The sequence below is a fragment of the Nothoprocta perdicaria genome, unplaced genomic scaffold, assembly GCF_003342845.1.
Source record: "Nothoprocta perdicaria isolate Ctin4 unplaced genomic scaffold, notPer1 scaffold_30, whole genome shotgun sequence".
NCBI classification, from domain to species: domain Eukaryota; kingdom Metazoa; phylum Chordata; class Aves; order Tinamiformes; family Tinamidae; genus Nothoprocta; species Nothoprocta perdicaria.
The window spans coordinates 4,768,946-4,786,386 of record NW_020455533.1 but is presented as its reverse complement, the minus strand read 5'-3'; the positions used below and the strand labels follow the sequence as shown (position 1 = coordinate 4,786,386).

General features: G+C 41.8%; 1 protein-coding gene across 1 annotated transcript in view; it reads right to left on the bottom strand.

Moving 5' to 3' along the window:
• BANP (BTG3 associated nuclear protein) overlaps positions 1–17,441 on the bottom strand; it is a 127,218-nt gene that overhangs the window by 18,259 nt on the left and 91,518 nt on the right. The window contains exons 13-14 of the mRNA XM_026042395.1: positions 12,901–12,918; positions 4,530–4,543 (exon numbers count right to left, since the gene is read on the bottom strand). Coding sequence (XP_025898180.1) covers positions 4,530–4,543; positions 12,901–12,918 — 32 coding nt within the window. The remainder of the gene's footprint in view (positions 1–4,529; positions 4,544–12,900; positions 12,919–17,441) is intronic.

Here is a 17,441-nt window from a genome sequence, read left to right as displayed (position 1 = left end):
TTGGAAAAGAGCAATAATAGTTAATAGCGAGCTTGCACGGGGCTCACGGGCACGGCAAATTGAGCTGCCCTATCTGGCACTTTGAGACAGCCCCTCTCTTGTTTCAGCCCTTTTTGCGGCCGCTTTCAGGCGTCCGTCCCCGCCGAAGCCCCCGCCGCGCCAAAGAGCCGCATTGTTCGGGCTGTGACCGCTCCGCTGCTGGGCACGGGCCCACGCCGGATTGTTTTTTGCTGAATATTGCATTAACACGCTCCAAAATGTCAAGAGGCAACGCCACGGAGAACACAAAATCCTTTTCGGTGAGCTAAAACGTTAACCATGAGTAACGCTCACAAGCAAAATACTGGAATTTGAACCTTTGAACCTCGCAAAGAAATACCAAGGGTTTCAGAGTCCGCTCCAGGGCTCGGCTCTCCYGGTGTCACCCTGCCGTGCCGCTCCGACCCAAGTGGCCGGTGACATCTGCCATGAGCTGCTCCCAGGCCTCTTCCAGGCTGTCCTTACAGTAAGGAGCCACTTTGAGGGTACGGGAACCCCKCACGGACCACTGTCCTCCCCGAAAGCACCACTCACACGTGAAGCATCAYGGTTATATATGGTTAATATGGAGTTATATACATTTGCATTTAATTAAGAGTATATATTGTCATGCTTATTTATATTATGACTGGTAAACRTGGCTTCTCCAGACAGAGTAACAAGTGCTTGAGCTTCACTAAGGCACAAATAAAACCRGAAAAATTCCGTGATCTTGGAAAAMCTGCGTGTGCAGCATCTTCCCCCACGCAACGAGAAAATACTGAGCGAACACAACTAAAATCAGGGCACAGAATGAATCCAGAAGCGCCTATTCCTRGAGTATCTCACTGCTCCTACACTTAATTTTTTTTAAAGTCTCTTAAGAGTAAGGATCCAAAAAGAGACAGAAATTCCACTCAAGAGTTGAGGAGGGAAATTGGGAAGTTCAGTGCTGTCCAAGTCCATTTGCTTCACCAGGGGCTACCTGCAGAATGAAAATTATGGTGGAATATTGAGAGCATTCGGGAAAAACACAATAGCAAGAGCGGCTGCCAAGCCCTGCTGTTACTGCAGCTACTCGCAAACCTGGGCCCAAATGCATTACGGTGCATTAAGTAGAGGGCACCGCAGATAAGATTTATCTCTCGATAAATCGTGCAGAAAACTTGCAGACATCGGGCTCATGAAATATTAGACTCGAAGACAATTTAGCAGCGGAGAAAACTCCGAGCTGCTTTTGTTGTGCCAGATCTTATAAAAGCTTGAAACAGAGGGCAAGAGGCCTGAGCTGAGAAGCCGTTTGGAGGAGCTCAAACCCGAGAAGCTGCAGTTGCTTTGGCTGAGTGCGGCATCCAGGGGAGCATTTTATAGATACACGGGCAAAACTCCTAATTTTACAAATTAAAATTAGGGAGGCAAGCGACAATTCCGTCACGTTGACTGTGGCTGGAAACAGCGGTTCATTTGAACGGGATGAACCAGAACTGCCCGGTGTTCCCGCTGAGCTCATTCGCAGCACCCAGCAGCGCACGGAGCCGCTCCGGGAAGCCACGGGCTCCAYGACGCCTCCGCTTGGACAGAAAAGGCTCAGGAGGAGGATGGTTTTGCTTCAGGATTTCATTAGATAAAATCTATCCTAGAGCAGAGAAGTACAAAGGCAGCAAAAGGAGGAACACGCTGCTCATGGAGACACTGCAGAGCTTTTACTCACTCGTAACAAAAGTGAATGGCCCTGCAATTACTGTAATAGGGTATCGGTTCTACCGGTCGTCTATGACTAATGCTGCTAAAAGCACCAGATTAACAATTTTTTCTTTTTGGATCAGACAGCTTCTCTTGACTTTAAAAGTCCTGCTTTCAGTTCCTGCAGCAGCACTACTGCCCACGAAGCTTTCATTTTTATGTAAAAAAAACAAGAATTTAAAACGATTTTTTTTTAATGGCTAGGTTGCTACTTTGGGGATTTATGGGGCGGCATCACTACCGAAAATGCACACGGATTTTGAAATATCTGGCTAACGAGGGAATAATTGCAGGCTAAGGCGATGACCTAAGCCACTGGTATCCCAGGTAAATAGGAACTGCCCAGATACAAAATGTTCTCGGCAAAGTGGCCAAGGCTGCGGAAAGCGGCTGGGCCGGGCCAGAAGCGCAGGGTTTCGGGAATGCGGTGCCGAGGACGGACTCGYCGGAGGGTCCTGGGGGACGGGCGAGCGCAGCGGCGCTCAGCGGCTGCGCCAGATTTATGGYGCAATGAATCCACCTGCATTTTTCCAGGCAAAACACGGTGCTTTTGAAATTTAACCGCACACCTAAATTCTGAACACCATTCGYGCTCCTCCTGAAATGTTTAGGATACTCCCAGCAAAGCAAGGAATTTGCTGGTCTCACAAGCAATTATTAGAGCAAAAACAACTAAACACCAAGCAAATAAAGCGAGATCAGTGCAAAGCCCTAGCCAAGTTTTCTCAAGGACACATCAGGAAACCTGAATCCCAACTTGGGCACCTGGGGGCTGCCGGGTCCTTGTGCAGCTCCAGGTGGGTCCCTGGTTCTCGCACCCTTTTTCCAAACCAGGATTATCTTCCCCAGTATCTAACTAACAGTTGCCAAGTATTTTTACAGACTTGGGCATTTTATTGCTCCATGTTGTTTTATTGTGATCATAACCTTTTTCATTAGCTTGTAAATTAATGATGTGAAAAAGTGAGGGGGGAAAAAGAAAAGAAGGCGAGGATGAAGGTACTCCAAAACTGCCATGAATGCTTTTAAATAACGTTTTGGGAGCAAGTATTTATTTTATCTGAAAACAAATGGCTATGAAAGTTGCTCTGCTTTTTAAGCACAGCTGTGGGCATCTGCTAGATGAATGGAACATTCTGCAGCTCCCAAGCAAGACACAAGGATTTCTGGTTCAGCGACGAAGATTAAAACCAAACTCATCAAAAGACACAAGCAGCTTTGGGCAATTTCAGCTAACATCTTTGAAGGSATGTAAAGAAGCGGTGATTTAAACTCCAGCTACAGTAATCTATGAACTAGTGCTAAAGTCTTTGGACTTTTTCCTCTATAAGGCTTGAGTTTGCTGTATGGGGTACCTTCGCTAGGTGCAAAAAGAGAGAGAAAAATAGAACATAAAATATAATAATAAAATATAAAAGTAGCTTAAAAAATAAAATCAAGAGATGGATTTCACACAACATGCTATAATACATTAGCAACCGATGATGCACGCTCTTAAAAAGAGTCCTATATCAAGCTCKAAGACTACCATAATGTAAAAAATATGTAACCTGAAGGTTGAACAGCAGCCTTGCAGTTTTCCTTGGGTTTTATGCCTTTGTCCCTTTTAGATTTTCCTGAAAATCCTGACTATTATGAATTAGCTACTGTATATCTCACATACGCACAGACCATTTATAATAAACAAGGCACTTCAGTTTGTCAGTCAACTTAAAAGCTTCCCCAAACTGTTGCACTAGCAACATAAACACATTTATCTGAAGAAATCAAAGGCATCCAAGTTGCGAGGGGGGAGGATCCCATATGCCAAAGCCCGTGTRTGTTAAGGAGCAGCACAAGGAACATCCCCAGTTCCAAGGCATTGGAGCAGAGCTGGATGCACCGAGCACTGCTCTGCATCATGTAGCAGGTGACCGTGCAAATCTACTGACTTTGAGATAAGCAGTTAAAAGCCAGCGTGGTCAGGGGCCAGGAGACCTTGACAAAGTTTTCCTATATCAGTCTGCGCACAGTAAAATGTGGTTTGCTAATTGTCCACAGAGGAAGAAAAATTGGACGAGTTTTCTGTTATTACTCATAAGCTCCTCTGCAAGGAAGAAGCAGTAGTGCTGAGAGGCGGCCGCAGACAAAGCAGAAAGGAATTAAGCCTTTTCCCTCCAAAAGCAAGAAAACTTCTTTGGCTTCACCCTTGGCTATCCATGAAGCCAAGGAACTTTTGTACCCCATTAGTGGTCAGACGGATAAAAACWGGACAAAATCTATTATGAATCACAGCAAAGGCCTGAAAATTCWGAGGAGAAGCCCTGGATTTGTTAAGTTCTTATCTTAGTTCTCTACTGAGTGGGTCTCTCGGGCAAGACTGTGCTGCCACCTCTTTACCTGTGTAAGGACGTTCATCATTCCTGCCTTGCAGGGACGCTCTGAGGACCCACGATGGCTGGAGAGGTGCAAACAGGCTGCAGTCAGAGCTGCGGATGCTCTGCACACCTCTGGTAGCGACTCTCCTGTTGCAGCTGCACTTAAACATTTATTTCCCATTTGAAGTGGGTTTTTATCCCCTTCTACCTGTACGTAACCAACCAGAACAGAAAATTTTGCACCGGATGAGCTTTTCTATTGTGCAAGAGGAGCTTTTTCTGACCGTTTGTGAAGTCGCTCCTATTGGAAAGACATTCTGATAGTCAAAGAACATGGGGAAGAGGTTTGAATTCAAAGACATCATCTTCATTAACATACGCATTTCTGAAACGCTAACAAAAGGAGTGAACAGAACACAGGGGATCTGTGACCAACCCCTCCAGGTTATTTCCTGAGGATTGCTAAAAATCAAAAGACGCAGGAACAACAAATGTCATTAGCAAGATATACTGCAATTACGGCATTAATTCATATCCTGTGGCTTTAAATCATATCTCATCACAATAAAATAGTTCTGACTTTATATTGGCAGTATTATTTTCCTTACGCTGCATCTCAGCSGTGATTTGCTGTTCTGTTAATGAGGAAGGTTTTGCAAGAAGCATGTGCTCTGATGGAAAGTAAATTCTGCTTTCTGCTGAAAACAGATGAATCTCGAGATTAAAACAAACCAACTCAAAGTTTCTGTAAGCAGAATAACCCAAAGTTAATGCATACATACATATAAGGCTAATGCCTATGTATATATCTACGACAGAAGTTTCTCTAGTATTTGAGAGGCTCTTCCTTGTACCCATTATATTCCTGGAGTATTACATATTACGTTAGTGTTGGCACACAGTGATGTTTTCAAAAGGTTCCTTCTAAAAAGTTCCTTAAAAAGTGCATCTTCTCACTTTGGTGTACTTAAGAAGTCCATAGGAAGACTCCATGCTCTCAAAAGCAAAAGATCAATTTTGTTTGTTTAATTTTTGCTTAATTCAGCATAGGCTGAAGCCTAAAGCCTGACCCTTATCCTTCCCACCTTCCTCACAGCACCTGCCCTGTTTGGTTTYCTCTTTTCTCTCCTTTTCCTGCAGTTTGCCAGAGTCTCCATCCTATTTTTTCCACCTCATCTCCCCGAGAGCAAGTATATCAAGGCTTATATAAAGCATTTGTTCCAGCCAACACCCAGTTCTTGTGTTTTACAGCATTGTGTGTGTAAAAAACTTTGCAAGAACAAAAGGGGTTTATCTCATGCTTAATTCAGTGATTTYATCTCTTTGACATTATTTTCCTTTTTATAGGTGACTTACAAGAAGAGCAAATAGAAGGCAGAAATCCAAAGATGCTCTTTTCGTGACAATAAAACCATCTCCTCTCCCCTTTCCCTTGACTCTCCCAGCCCCGGGAGTACTGTTTAGCATAGCTTCAACCTATGAAAAATTAGTAACAAATGGTTATATTTGTCATAGGGTGAAAATATTTCCAATATTCCTTTTTTTTTTTTTTTTGTATATGGCATATGTATATATATGCATATATGCACATATTTCACTAGCTTGGCCAATTAGGAAAAATAGTTCAATATGCTCTTAATTTCTGTTTAAAAAAAAAAAAAAAGAATTTTTTTTTTTCAAATCCTCATGTTGTCAGACATGCACATTTTGCCAATTTGAACCAGTTTCTACCTCCTCCCAAAACCCARGGGGCACTTCACACATATTTCATTTCTGGACTCGGAATCCTGAGAGGAAATACAAGGGACTGCAGGAGAGTTTTCACATACGATTTGGGAACGCTTACCCTTGAAGCTGATAAGACGGGGAAAAACGCAGCCAGGAGTGTTAATGCTGCAGGATTTTGTCAACTGCAGAGGAAAACTAAAAAGGTAATCCGCTTCCAAGCGCCTGGAAATTAAGATTCATGCTGAAGTACGGTAAAAGTTTCAATGAAACACAACACAGGAATATCTATCTTCATAAAAGGCAACCTTGAGCTGACATTGACGCASAGGGACAAACTGCAACCAAATGCTGGACTCAGCTGCTAGCAACTACTGAGGCTACAAAAGGAGAAAGCACCGATGAATTAAAATAATGAGATTTTTGTAGCTGGAGCCGAMAACATCAAGGTCTGGTCCAGGTCCTGTCAAATCAATGCCAGAATTCCCACTGGCTTGAAATGCAATAGCATGAAGCAAAAGCATGGAGAGCACAAATAGCCCAGCTTCACAGATTTGTTTACTCCCAAATTAAGTTGAACGGAGAACATGAGTAAGAGGACACATGAGCTGGGACCCCTGCGAGAAGCTGGGCAAAGCCAGGCTGCCCTCCCCGAAACTGTGGTAACATCATGCAGCCTCTGCAGCGAAGGCAAACACAGGGATTTGTATCCCGTCCAAGCCCACAACAACTTTTGCTGGAATATAACGATATATTCTGCTTTGCTACCTCTGCTCTTTGCTTCCACATTCCCTGTCTTGAAGTGATATGGTTAGCAAAGCTACAGCCACAGATAATTTTTTATATATATATACACACACACACACACACACACACATATACTCATGCTGTGCATGTGCACATGCACTCATATAATAATAGACCTCTTATCCTATAGAGAAGCCTGGCCTGCTTACGGAAAAGTAAACACTTGATGCCTGTCTATCTCAGGAGATAAAAGAATTAGAAAGGTCCAAGTGAATGAGCTAAATCACATCAAATCCCTCACCAGACGCTCATTCATATTTCAAATGACTTTCACTAAATGCACTCTAATTAGACTCAAAAAAAGTATTAAGATATGAATTTGATCCACTTGAGTTCTGTAAAGCAGTGTCCACCCAGGGTTTTACCATGGTTTAAAACAACGCACCGAACATTCCCCTTTGGTAGGTTTAGATAAGGCTCCCTCTGAAAGACGAGCTCAGCAGCACTATCAGTTACCATCCTACACGAATCTGCAATTCTCGGYTTATTCTTTTAAAACACATTAATGTGTTCACACCTCAAACACACATTTGCACAACACTCAGCCGTGGCTGCTCTGGACTTCTCGCTCCTGAGCTTTGTTCAGTACTTAGTGTGGGGTCTGTGGATGCAACGAGCTGCCTTCATCAACAGCAGCCTTCGTTAAACCCACGGCCTCCACTGCACACTCTCGTTCTTGTTCAGTCTTCCCAGACAGCAAAGGAGACTCGTAAAAATGACCTAGGAAATGTGTTTTCCAGGGGAGCCTCCTTTTTCCTCAGCAGCACTCCGGCATCTAATTAATGTTCACAAGAACACTTACAGTCTTGATGAGACCCTCTTTAATTGACTGCTGAGATGGGCCAGGTCCTCTGCAGCCACGAAACCACAAGCAACCAGCCCGCTGCTCCATAAATCACGGCACAAGTGCAGAAATTGCTCCTTATTTGACAACGTGCAATAACACAACATTAACATACAGCTCCCCGACCTCTATTTACGAGCGTTTAAAGCCTAATACATCCTTTTAAGTGTTAAGAGCAGAGAAAGCCAGGAGCACTTTATGTCTCGCGAATGAGTGTAAGATATAAGTACACTTTGTGAACGCTACTCACGTTTTCCATTTATCAACTTACAGCCCCTCTTGAAATGCTGCCAAAACAACATTTAAAATAAGCCTTGCTCGCTAGCAGCCTCCTGCAGTGCGTATTCCAACAGATCTATCAGGCATGTCTACACATTTTCAACAGTTTGAGAAACTACGGAAAATTAATTAACAAATAGAGTCGTTAAATGTTTAAGCTTTCCGCTTCTCCAAGGAAGCTGATGGCTGTCCCCGATTAAGAGTTATTTTCTCGGATATTCCTGGGCTTTGCTTCTCGTTCCAAGTACTTGTAGCTAACGGCACCAAGAAATCCCTGTATGAAAAACTTCAAAAGAAAAAAATATCATTTAAATAAATTTTGGTTTCATGTAAATACATTAAGTCGGACGGCAATTGGAAGAAACCCTACTATGATTTCCAAGGCACCAGCCTAGGCAGGCACATCAAACCCCTTGCTTATAGAGTCAGATACAAGGCAAAAAAAAACAGGAGCAAGTTCTGCATTGACTTTGACAGTGACGTCGTAAAGAATTTGGTTCTGCTGGGGGAAAAGGCGAGCGAAGCCTTCGGAGCCRGGGTGCAGAGGCCGGGCCGCAGCGCTCGCCTCTCGCGGCCACATCACCCTTCGCTTTGCACCTCGCTCTCGTTTCCAAGAGAAACTTCCCATCGAGTGGCTAATAATTTTTCTAAGGGAGAGAGAACAGCATAATTTTAAATTTTGAAGGGATCTGACGRTGAAATATGATAAGGGAAATTCGCTGCACGCGGGACAGCCCGCGGAGGCCGGAGGGTGTTTGTCCGGCTCGCTCGGGCCCCGGCCTCTTTTGGCCGCCCTTCACCTCTGCCAGACTGGCGACTGATGTGCGCTTGTTTTCCGAGCCTCTACTAGAGTGTTTCTTGGAACTAATAAACACCAAACCCGCTTTCGTGACTCTGTAGGGCTTAAATTTTATTTTCTCCTGATTCTGATAGGGATGGGTTYCCCATAAGGGATTAATTCCCTGAGTTACCTAGGCTCTCCAGGATTTCTGGTTCTGCTTTAGCCTACATTTTTGCCTGATAGGAACATTTTCATTGGAAGGGACRTTACAGAGCGTGCCATTATGTTAGCATTATTTTGCTTTATGTGACCAGCTATTCCTGATTGTGGAATACTTCTGGAAACTGCAACACAAAAAGGCACCTTTGCTATTAAAAATAACGCCTACAAACTAACAAGTTAAATGTTCCCATTTCTCCCAGCCTCTTCCCAACTGGGTTTTCAAAAGAATCCCTTCATGAAAAGATTAAAGTCATTAAAATTTCCCTTTCTTTTTGGTAAGCAAATGTTAAAGAACACAAGGTTAAAGTTGAAAGATGCCACTGCTATTGTTGGCCAGCTATTGGGGACTTGTCTGAAAATATATATGGAGATGTCTCCCTGCAAAAATGTTTTTTCTCTTGGATAACAGTAACAGGGATTTGTTTGGCAAGTGGTTTCACAGAGAAAAGCCTTATATATGAGATTTTTTGCATAAAAAAGATATAAATTGAAAACAGAGAAAACACTATACAAGCCTATAGGCAAAAAAATAAAAAATGTAAAAACAGAAAATGAAAAAATCATGTCTTGGATGTATTAAAATCTCTATAGYTCCCATGTAACCTTTTTTTTTTAAACCAAGTACCTTTGAGAAGATCCATGGACTTGAGCTTCTTCAAAGCCTGAACCCAGTGGCTTTGGKCATGCTCCAAAGCTCATCTTTTCATTTATTGCCAAGTTTTAAATTGTCAATTCAGTGGACCAGACAGTCACACCATGCCAAAAAAATCCTTTAGCACCCTGCTACTGTTATTTTGCCCTTCTAAATACATCTGTATCAAAGGACCTCCAAATCAGTGCAGACATTAATGGGGTCTGAAAACCCGGGCACAAAAACAAGACAGTTTGGGTTCATTTTCTGTCGGATTTCTGCTGATTTCTGCTTGATTTCGCAAATCAAGGGGTACCAAATGTCCCTACCCAAATTCAGGAGGCCCTGGGTGTCTCGKTTTCACCCCCTGGGTCCTGCAGTTGATGTGTTACTTGTTTAAGAATGTTTAATATATCTGTAGAAATGCTGCACTATGGAAGCAGATGTATCCWATCCGCCTCAAGTGATTTTACAAAATGAATTTAACTCCTCTGGAGAATTTTGAGTGATTTTTCTCCCCCAAAAAAGTGAAAGGCCAGAAATAGGAAATGTATATACAAGTTAATAACAGCAGACCACATGTGTAAACAAGCAGTAAGGGGGCAAAACAGTACTAGCTTCATCTGTTCTCATATTTACTGGCAAAAAAGTGCTCACCACAATATAAGTAGCTCACCACAATAGTTGTATTTGAATTATACACTATGTTTACAGGCTTTTCTCTTCAGCTGTGCCTTAATAATTGCAAAGGATATTACTTCTGTAGAGAAYGGCAGCTAGTCAGCACAGTAGTGAAAGGGTCAATCTTAGCCATGGTCTCCGCATGAAGTCCTCATCTAATGAAAAATACTGTGGGATTTTAATTGATGGGCTTTTTTTTTTTGATTAAATCTTCCATTCAAAGAGGTTGATATGTTGACAGTAAAATGTGCAAGTCTGGGAACCTGTGTCCTGTGTTTGATCAGAAAGGGATGAGGTGACAGAACAGCCTGATGAGCACATGGAAACCTGCAGCAGAAATGTATGCAAGAGAACCCAAAGCAACAGGTCACATTCGAGTCACTACAACTAACATCAGTTAGAAGAAATTATGCAGAATCCAAACTTTTTGTACATATTAAGTGGACTTAAAAATAATCTACAAACATTGAGAAAAAAAGAAATGCGGATAGACAGAGGTGGCAGCGTTAAGCTAAAAACATGGGAAAGGCACAGAAGACAAGTTAAAGTCATTATTTAAAATAGTGTTTCAATAGTGTTACCTTAAGAATAAAACAAAAAAGAAATTACAGAAGGTGACCCAGAGAAAAGCAGTAGAAATTCCTAGAAACCTAAAAACTCATAGAGAAAAGCGGGGAAAAAATTAAGATGCTTCCCAGCTTTGTTTTCTTTTTCTTTTTTTTTTTTTTTTAAAGCATTTTAATTAACTTTCAAATGTAAAATTGTCAATTATTTTGGCACTTGTAGTGCATATCCATGCAGTGACATTGGATCCAGATGCTGCAGATTAAGCAGCATCGCGCAGAGCTGAGAGRTGCAGATTTAAGTCCTTAAGCTCAGCTTTGGGCTCCTGGATGCCGGCATTAAGCCGCGGCGCCCTGCTGTGCAAACAGCGCTCGAGCCGCTGGCTGTGACACCTGAGCAGAGCAGGGTGAGCTGAGGACAAAGACAAGAGCAAAACACGGTTCAGAGAAGGAAAAAAGCGTGGAATATTCTTAATAAAACTTAAAAGTCGAGACCACACACACCGTGTAACTGCTGCAGCTGAAAGTTGTGTGCGACAAGACAGAGACTGATCCTATCAAACACTGCCTATTCACGTGCAGTGTAGGCAAAGGGAACTAAAAGCTCTATTTTTCTCAATCTTGGTCAATATTGAGACTTTGGGATTTTTTTATTTCCTTTTTTTTAAAGCCTAACAGAAGAATTTGCTGCACCCTCAACAAAAACCTGGTGGAGCGAGTTGTCCGCTACCTTCCCATAAAAGACAGTTATTATATAGCACAAAAAGTATGGAAATTCTTACCAATTTCCCGCTCTTCACTGTCTCATGGTATGATGCAGAATCTAAAAGAAGCGTCAGGAAGAATTCCTCACGCCCTGACATTCCTACTGAAACGTGAGCACTCGCTTCCTGGTAACTCGCTATCTGCTAGCTCAAATATTCAGCATCTTCCTTCCAAATATATATTCCTTAATACTTTCCTGAACGGACTTAAACATTGTCAATGAGATAAAGCAGACACAGCTGGAAACACAGCCCAGACAAAGAAAATAAATACATTATATACTCGTATTTTTGGCATAACTCTCATTTTAATAGCGCTCTACCTGACAGGTATAGGAGGAAAGGTTTTTTTATAATAACACTCTACCTAGAAGAGATTAAAACTAGAATTTTTCCATCTGCAGTAAACTTAATAAACAACTACCATCATCTTATTCTTTCCATATCCTTTATGTCTTTTTTTTTTATTTCAAAAATAGCCATATAATTGTTTTTGAAAACATGCAAATATCATCTTCTACAAAGGGCAGTATCAGATAAAATTATCACGTCAGCTAATGAAAAGCTATTTCCTCCTCTCTATCAGTATTAGTAAGGTCTAAAAGAAACGCAGAATATAATAAAAAAAAAGAAATCTGATTTTCTTTTAACACATCTGTTTCACATCAAGAACAACTTTTTTCCTTTAGCCTAGCTATATCAGTAAAACCAGTGGTAGTAAATTAGACAGTATTTTTATGTAAACCCATATATATATATATATCTCAGTAATACATGAAAATCCAACCTCCACCCATATAGGTTTAAAGGATTTTATGCAATATATTAATAAATAGTAAAAGAGCACCATAAAGCACATTCAATAGGATATTTTCGTAGCACCTCCCTTAATGCATTGTGTTCTGGACAGCTTTTAGAGCATTCTTCGGAGTAAGAAAAATGCGTATTATCAATGAGAAACGTTGTCCAGGGAATAAGTTACATAAGGGAAYGGAAAAATATTTGATAAACATTATTGCAGGTGTATTCTAGAATTTCTTCCTGGAAAAAAAAAACCATGCAATCCTTTCTTTCCTTTGGCAGGAACGTGTTAAAGCTTTATAGAAAGGCAGTTTTGGTAGCACTGCAAGGACCTTAACAAGTCTGCCCTTTCTTTATTTAGGCAGGTAATGCCGGATATTTTTCCAATGAAATTAATTATTAACATTCTAATATAAGAAGCCTTTTTTCCCCCAGGTTCTGCAGCAAAGAGCAGGGAACAGACAGCTGAATATGCACACCTGATGGGTCTCCAAGGGGCTGCCCAACACATGGCCAAGGAACCCCCTCCAGCTCAGGGTGGARGGTGCAGGCGCTGCCACCACGACTGGCCGCTCTGGTGGACACAAACTCTTGGGCTCTCAAGAAAAGAGCATCTCTACCCCAGTTTTCCGTGCACGGTGGCACACGTTGGGCTGGCTGAGCTTTACAGATGCTGCTTTCTGCTCTCGTGCATTCTAACAGCTGACAGAAAAGCCTCCCCTAATTAAGGGATTAACTTAGAAAGTCACTAAATGACTTTTCATCACGTTGCTTGCTTAGGCTCCAAAGCACACAGAGCCTTGCCAACAGGAGGCACCCAAAAGGCCTTCTAGGTCGTAAACCACCCTGGCAGCCCTAGAGCTGCACATGTGGAGGGCTCCTGGCTGGTAAATCACAGAATCACAGGACGGTTGAGGTTGGAAGGGACCCCTACAGATCACCTAGTCCAACCCCTTGCTCCAGCAGGGACACCCAGAACACGGGACATCCGGTCGCATTCAGGTAGGTTGGGAAGATTTAAAGAGAAGGAGACTCTTGGGCAGCCTGTCCCAAGGCTCTGTCACCCTCACAGGGAAGTTGTTCTTCCTCACATGGAGATGGAGCTGCCTGGGGTTCAACTTACCCCATTGCTTCTTGTCCTGTCACTGGCCACCACTGAGAAGAGTTTGGCCCCTTCMTCCCTACATTCACCCTTCAGATATTTATACACACTGATCAGATCCCCTCTCAACCTTCTCTTCTTCAGGCTAAACAGGTCCAACATGTTCTCACATGTTGTGGAACCTAGCTTATTATTTGCAATTGCTACTAAAATCCAAGGTAGACCCAAGACCTCGGCGTGAATGGTAGATGACACTGAAAGCGTAACTGGTACCAACGTACATGACTTGGGGTGGACCTATGCTTTCCTCTTGAAAAGCAACTGAGGATACACTCAACAACAAAAACCCAACTCTTCTAAATGCCCAAGATTACTTAAAGACCCTTTTCCAGAAGTATAACCTGCTGAACCTGGCATGCAACCAAGTCCATTATGGACCMGACGCTGCTCGGAGTCTGGTCAACAACTCGGAGTACTGGGATGGGAGCTGGAACAAGCTTGGATCGTCTGAACTTCCTAACCCTGATTGGGATGTGTAGGTTTTGCTTGCTCTGTTTGGTCTATGTCACCGGATGCTTTCCTTGGCATCGATACGGGCGAGGGTTTTGCAGTCAACAAGACAAGTCCTAAAGCCTGAGTTTCGTTTTTCAACTGTAAAGCACAGAACAATCATTCTGATGTTAAGGAGAAGAGCTGTGACTGAAGCTTGGCAGGGTTATTAAATTCTAAATCATAAGAACCTAATAAAAGACAAAAACAGTCTTATAAATATATATAATTTATCCTTATTACATTCTACTTATTATGGCAGAAAGTATGAAGCATGGAAAATTACACTAAAGTCATCAAGCTTAGCATATTATATGTGAAAGGCCATTTTTCACATTCTGGAAACAGATAAACAGAAAGGATTCTAAATAAATCCTTTGAAGCTCCTAGTCCAAGACAAACATGATTATTATGATTGTAGAAGATTTCTGCAGGGCGTTTGTCGGGTACCCTAATTGTTTCATGTGGTGGAAATAACCCCTCTGTTGATGGGAYAGCAGCTGTAGCTAAAAGCTACAGCACATCTGGTTATTTTACACATACGAAAAAATGACTTCTTGTTCTGGCATTCAACGTGCACTAAAAAATTTGTGAAACAAAGTATTTTCGCTGTAAAAATATTTTCACAATATTCATGCTGGAGCTTTAAGTTATGCCATAGTCTTTACACTGGCAATTAATGGGTTTCACTGGCCCGAACTGCTACTGCACCCTGCAGAATTAGGGAGTTTGCTGGGTTTCCTTCTGTGCCAGCAGCTACATGAGAGATTTTAAGGGTTTTTGTGACCTATACTTTACACAAGAGTATTGGGGCACTCTTTTTAGTTATGAGCTACTATTTGCATTGTCAAAATGAATTTGAATACACACAAGAATGYTGTTTTACCACTTGGTCGGAAGGCTCCTGTAATGGGGAAATTTGCCCTAAATCTACAGTGAAATTTGAACRATGGCCAATTTTTGCCCCCTTAAGAGGGGGCAAAAGCCTCCTAGTGACTTGTAACTATTTTAAGGCTCTTCTTTTTTGAAACCTGAAATATGTTTTACTCAATGTTGAATAATGTTTCCTAGAGATATCTCTTACCAGTAGCTCCTATTTGACTTCTCCTCCCTAAGGCTCCACATTCCCAGACAGCACTCCATGTCATTACAGCTGAACAATAAACTTTTGCTTCAAAAATTAAGAATTCACTTTGACATAAAATGAAGCATGTTATTTGATTTCTCACACGTCCCTCTTTTTATAAKACCTTTGAAGAAAATGCTCTCTCACAGTGAAAATTTTCACAACGAAAAGATAAACTATGTTTTAAGCAAATTCTATTTTCCTTTTTCTACAATTGATAGACTTGATTGGAATTAAAAAAAATCAATTTGATGCTTTCTGAAATACCATTTTTCCAAATATTCTATTATTTGCAGAAGACATTTCTCCCAATCCAATCTGCACTCTTACTTGGATCCATCAAACTCATTTTTGGAAGATTGGGACTCCCCACTTTACACCCCAGCACCATAAAGGGCAAGGCATCACTTGCCCAATAAAGTTCCTTTAAACTATAACACATAATCCAGACCTCTATCCAGCTTCCACATGCTTTTCCAGCCTCCTCTTCTCATAAAACTGAGGCAGGTTTTCCAAGACTGAAGAAATATCCTTCCCAACTTCTCTCTTTCCTGCTTTTACATCCTTTTCACCAGCTATCAGGCCAAGATTAAACTATATAAATATATGTCTTGTGTTGTAAGCAAATGTCATTTTGAACATACAAATGTTCAACAGATTGGCTCTTAGCATGCAGGCAAACAGACCAATCTCTTTCGCAACGTTACTAGGGATTTACAAGCCTAATTTAGGGTCCTCTTTTTTAAGTCTTAAGGGCTAAAAAGATTTATATAGCTCAAAGCAAAYTCAATTCATACATAATGCAAAGCTGTTTAAAACAATCTAACAAATTGCTGCAGCGCTCCAAAAGTACTCCAAACAAACTCCATAAGCTCCACAAAGGCAAAACATCTGAAGGGCTGATCTATGGGCAGGGGATGTGTTTCTAAAGGATTCTTAAATTGCCCCGTTACACACTTGGGGCCGAGCACGTGCCTCTAGGAAAAAGCAGTTTTATTTCATGCTGCTCGATCCTGTTTTCTAATAATCTCAAGGTGTGCCTAGGTGTGCGGCTGAGCAGAGCCCTGCTGCATGTTATAACATGCACCTCGCAGGGCTTTTAATATAAAGGAGAGAAATAAAACAACAAGGAAGCCACGGTAAGGCAGAGAGCAACAAGCTTAGCCTTGTCCTCTCACTTCCACGCTCCCAACCTGATTTATATCCTGCAAAAACGTGCACGAGGCCAGGCTGGCTGCCTTGGCCTTTCCTTGCGAATCACCTTCACGGTGAACTTCTTGCTCTTAGCCTTCTCATAACCTTGAAATCCAATCATGATAAAATTCCAGAAATATCATGGAGACCACAAGGGCACTTAACTGAAGTGTATTGTTAAAGTTATGACATTTAGAATCAGGCCTGTAGTTTGCTGGACACAGTCTCTAATATAATAAAAATAGCCTTTTCTTTCCCACATTTCACTATCTGTCTTTGTTTATTCAACCATTCAGCAAACCCAGCTGGATCACAGACATTGTCATCAAAGAAACATTCTAGGTCAGCCAGAAGTGGATGCCAATTGTCTAAAAATAAATAAAGGCTTTGTCACTGGAGTATAATTTTAAGGCCCTTGTAATGAATAATGGAATAGAGTATCTTTCCAAGGAAGTGGGATACACTGATTTCAAACAGAAAGATTTCACAGTTAATCTGAAATTCACAGTTATTGTAAACTCCAGATAACCTAATTTTATTTCATTTCAATAAAAGGTAGGGCATTAAAGGGACTATTAAAAGCTTTGGTATTCTTTWAAAATCCATTTTTTAAATGCAGAATCCTTTCTACATGCAGCCCCTCCTGATGAGACCACCATTTACCTATCCTGGGGGCTAGGAACTAGAGCACGGTGGCCAGCTGGTTCCTATGGGTCACCAAGCAGCAGAATCAGGCTCAGATTTCACACTTTTGGGCTCTCAGCCCTGACATAATGCAGAAATTATTTCCCCTAAGCCAAGAAGATAGAAGAGACGAGATAAGGATGCGTAGATCACTACAGACTAATTGCTAACAAGCTGGAGGGAAAATAAACAACTAGAGCACCTCAGAAGTCAAAGAGGCTGCAATRGCAGGAGTTTGGCCTGGTAAATGTGTTGGTTTGCTTCAAAGATAATGTTTCCTACTTCACAATAAACTCCTTTACAGATGATTTTGAAGGCTATATCCTCAAATAGATAAAAACAAGGTTTTCCAACTGAAGATGTGGTAGAAGTTCATTGAAAATCTGTAAATCAAGCACAATTTTTGCTCTATTTTGTCTAATTCCTGTAACAGAGCATCTCCCAACCTTAGCGCTAGGAATGGCCGGAGCAGCAGGAATGACCATAACCACAATCACATCCTTGGTACAGACCCGCCTGGCACTGGATAATCTCCAGCTGCTTTCTCCCTGCTGTGTGTTGGCAGCACTG